The sequence below is a fragment of the Myotis lucifugus genome, unplaced genomic scaffold (assembly GCF_000147115.1).
Source record: "Myotis lucifugus unplaced genomic scaffold, Myoluc2.0 scaffold_284, whole genome shotgun sequence".
NCBI classification, from domain to species: domain Eukaryota; kingdom Metazoa; phylum Chordata; class Mammalia; order Chiroptera; family Vespertilionidae; genus Myotis; species Myotis lucifugus.
The window spans coordinates 467865-471513 of NW_005871332.1; the positions used below are offsets into that span (position 1 = coordinate 467865).

At 50.9% G+C, this 3649-nt stretch overlaps 1 protein-coding gene across 1 annotated transcript in view; it reads left to right on the plus strand.

Moving 5' to 3' along the window:
- The first annotated feature begins 2627 nt into the window (after positions 1 to 2627).
- OTX2 (orthodenticle homeobox 2) overlaps positions 2628 to 3649 on the plus strand; it is a 4659-nt gene continuing 3637 nt past the window's right edge. Inside the window, exons 1-2 of the mRNA XM_014465267.2 lie at positions 2628 to 2646; positions 3586 to 3626. Coding sequence (XP_014320753.2) covers positions 2628 to 2646; positions 3586 to 3626 — 60 coding nt within the window. The remainder of the gene's footprint in view (positions 2647 to 3585; positions 3627 to 3649) is intronic.

Here is a 3649-nt window from a genome sequence, read left to right on the forward strand (position 1 = left end):
GAGGGGTGCGCGGCGGCCCGGCCTCCGCTCGGGGTCGGCCCCGGGAGGACCTTCAGAACGTCTCAGCCGTCCCCCGGCCTCGGCAACGTGTCGCAAGGCCACGTCTTCGGTGTTGATGCGTTCAAGTGACTCTTGAAATCGTGGTCCGATGTCAGGCCAGATTTTTGAAACCCAAGTTCCCCATCAGACTTCCGAGTTGGCTCTCCCCCTTCCTTTACAGGGGGGTGAGGGGAGCAGGGCCTGGAGTGGCGGATTGCTTGGGGAGGGGACGGAAGTCGCCCTTTGACATTCTGCCCCGCGCCCTGGCGCTGCATTGCGGCTGAGGGCTTCTCTGCGCGCCCCGGGACGCGCTCCAGTCTCCAAAGTCCGAGCGCCGGAGAGGAGGCGGCGAGGAAACCCCTCCCCCGAGGAGGTGGACACCGGACCTCTCCACGCGCGCTAGCGCCCGGCTTTCCCCTCGCCATAATGAATAGTGCAGGCCAACCCTTCTGGCGCGTCCTGGCGCCCTCCCTCGCGGGTGGCAGCGTTGTTTGATTCCCGGAGGCCAGAAACTTTCACTCGAGTTCGCAGGAGAGAGGCCGCGCCGGCTGCTGTCCGCGGGGCGCGCACGTCTCCGTCTTCCTTTGCTCGGCGCGGTCCGCCCAGCCGCAGGCCGGCCGCCAGCCCGCGGAGTTTTGTTTCCTTTCCATCATGCAGAAAATTAATCAGCCCGGGCGCCGAGCGGAGCTGAGCACGCGCCTTGTAATTAAGGGACAATGTGCCCCTCGGATTATCTCGTTAGTTTATCAAGAAAACATTTATTATAATTAATTCTCGGCCAGTGTACTTATTATAGAGCGATGACCCAGCACCTGGTAGATAGGCTCCTGGTAGAAAAAAACCACACACACACCAAGGCGGTAAGGGGGGTGGGGGAGGGAGGGGGCGCGACAGATTGCACGAATTGACCGTTAGATATAAGGCGGCGCGGGCCGAGGCGGGCAGTGGAGCCGGACCTGGGGCTGCGAGGCTGCCGGGCTGCGGGGCTGGCAGCGGCGGCGACGCCCGAGTCACTGGCCGACCGGCTGCGGGAACTTGCCGCGCGTCCGCCGCCCGCTCCTTCTCGGTAGGATTCTCCCGTGGCCACCTCCTGAGCAGTCGTTTTGCGGCTTAGATGCGTGAAAAGGTATTTCTGTTTTCTTTCTAGGCTCTGCTCCGGGAGGAAGGGAGAAAGGAGTCCGGGCAGGGCTTTGAAAGTTGGGTGGAGGGCCAATGGGCCTCTCTCCTCTGGGAGTGGACACCTAGGCTGGCTGGGGAGAGTGCCCCATGGTTTTGTGTTTGGAGTACTTCCTTCTACGGATGAACCCAGTGATAAAAAGGGGAAGCAGTCTACCCGGGGGCTTTAGCCATTTTGCGAGGTAAGGGCAGAGGAGCACCAAGAAGGACCGCTGTCCCGCCGCTTTCGGTCGGTTACCACTTCCAATACTGAAATGTGCTACTTTAATGTATGATGTCTCAGCCGTTCCTAATTGGGCGAGAACTCTGCATGTAAGGACGGACCCATCCGTATTTATCATGTGCACCGGGTAGGATTTTAGTTTTTTCTGTAGTTGTTCAGAACTTGCCAGTATGGTGAGATTGCATTAAACACGAAAGAACTCCAGCTTACAGGCTATTTAAGCAAACAAATGACTGTCTTTTAAAGCAAGATTGTTTCCACAGCTTCCAAATCACTGTCTTGAACAGAAAAGAGACTAGAAAACATCAAGTCTTTGTTGTAGGACCAACTAGATCAGTATTACTGATGAGATCATACAAACTCCTCCAACAAGGACATTTACAAAATGATATCAAAATTAGATCTGAGGGTGGAAAGAATAACTTTGGTGCTATGAATTTAAATCGGGAAGTGAAAACTCAAAAGGAAAAAAGATACATGGGGCGAACTTGCAGTAACCTCGTTCCATTTGTGAAACTTTGTGTCTCTACCTTTGTAAGCAGTGTAAATAGGAAAGCCCATAGTCATTAAAATTCAGTAGGACCTTTGGAAAAGTAAGAAGGAACTTCTCCTAACCTTGGATCCGCCATTTTGAAGCAAACTCTCAGAGGGCCAAAGTTGCAAGGTAGAGATCCTTGCAGGAGAAATGTCATCTAGTAGGAAAATAAAAAGCGAGACTTGCCAACCGCCGGCCTATCTTCCCGTCCGTTTGGGATCCCTTGGCTCGGGGGAGTGAGAGACAGTCAGCTGAAGAAAGTAAATAACTTCCTTTTCCTCCTTTTCTTTTCTCTGCCTGAGCTCTCTTTCTTGTAGGAAACTTGAAAGGTAGGGAGAAATTACACTAGTTTCACAACTTTGGGTGTTTGTGTATCTACTTTCTTCAAAACTAAAATGTTCAAAAGGCAGCTAGAGTGAGCAGGGGACTGCTGGAGCTGCTGAAGACCCAAATCTCCGAAAATGTGCCTCCCGCAGGACCCGCAGCCTCCACGCATCAAAATCAACATGGAAGCGGCTTGCTCTGCAAACCCGCACCCTTGCTCCTTGCAGCTGTGGGGCCTCTCATTCTCTGATTGGTGGGATTCTAACTTTACTTCAGAATTTCTAGCAAACCCTGTGCCGGCCTTGAAGAATTTTCTTTTTTTTTTGCACTATGATTACATATTTGATGGGTGTCTATTAAAAGTTAGATTTTTGTTTATTTAGCTTTGGTTCTTTATACACATATAATATATAATCAAGGTCCTCCAGAACCCTAATAAATCTGTTACTTGCCTCAAAATCTAATTACCCAGACTACTAATTAGGTGAAAATGATGACTGGAAATGACTCTAAATGTGGAATAATAGTGGTTAAGCAGTTTTCTCAAGTTTGTCGATTAGCAAGTTGACATTTAGATGTTAAATGCGCTGATATTTTAGGTTAGAAGCTGTTGCGAGTGGTGAAAAAGCTAAGATAATTAAAATCAGCTCTGGAAAGGCAACAGTCTGGGGAGGTAGATTTCTTGAATTGTTTCTTTGTTTCTCACCAATGGGCTTTGTTATCAGCATTATTTATTTAGCCAGAGAGTTCTTTGTCTCTGCAAATGGCCCCAATCAAGTTTTGTTTGAGACAATTAGCTGGTGCCAGCCAATGAGTCCTATGCAAATGCAGGGATAGGAATGCGATGTGTGCATTTGAAGGCGTGGGGTTTTGTTCTTGGGGCAGGCTGATTGTAATTGCTTTCTTCGGCTACTTTTTTTTTTTTAAGTTTAGGGTGGGGGTGGGGAAGACAGGTTTATCAGGTCTCCATCCCCTCTAGTTTCACAGAAGCTGGGGGGTTGGGTAGGTGGGGAGGAGGGTCTGCCAGCTCTTTAAAAGCCTCTGCCCCGGGTAGCCCGGGCTCTTTTTAAGTTAGGGGTGGAACGTGGAAGAGCTGCTGCCTCCGAAGCAGTAAACCAGCACCTCTGTTTGTTTGTTTGCTTTGCCCTTAGTTCCACCACTCCAAACCCACCCACCAAGGACCCTGAATCTGTCCACCCCCGGCGAAGCAGGACCTTCCGGCTGGGTCCCCCCGATTTGGGCTGACTTTGCGCCTCCTAACAACCTTAGCATGATGTCTTATCTTAAGCACCGCCTTACCCAGTCAATGGACTGAGTCTGACCACTTCGGCATGGACTGCTGCACCCCTCGG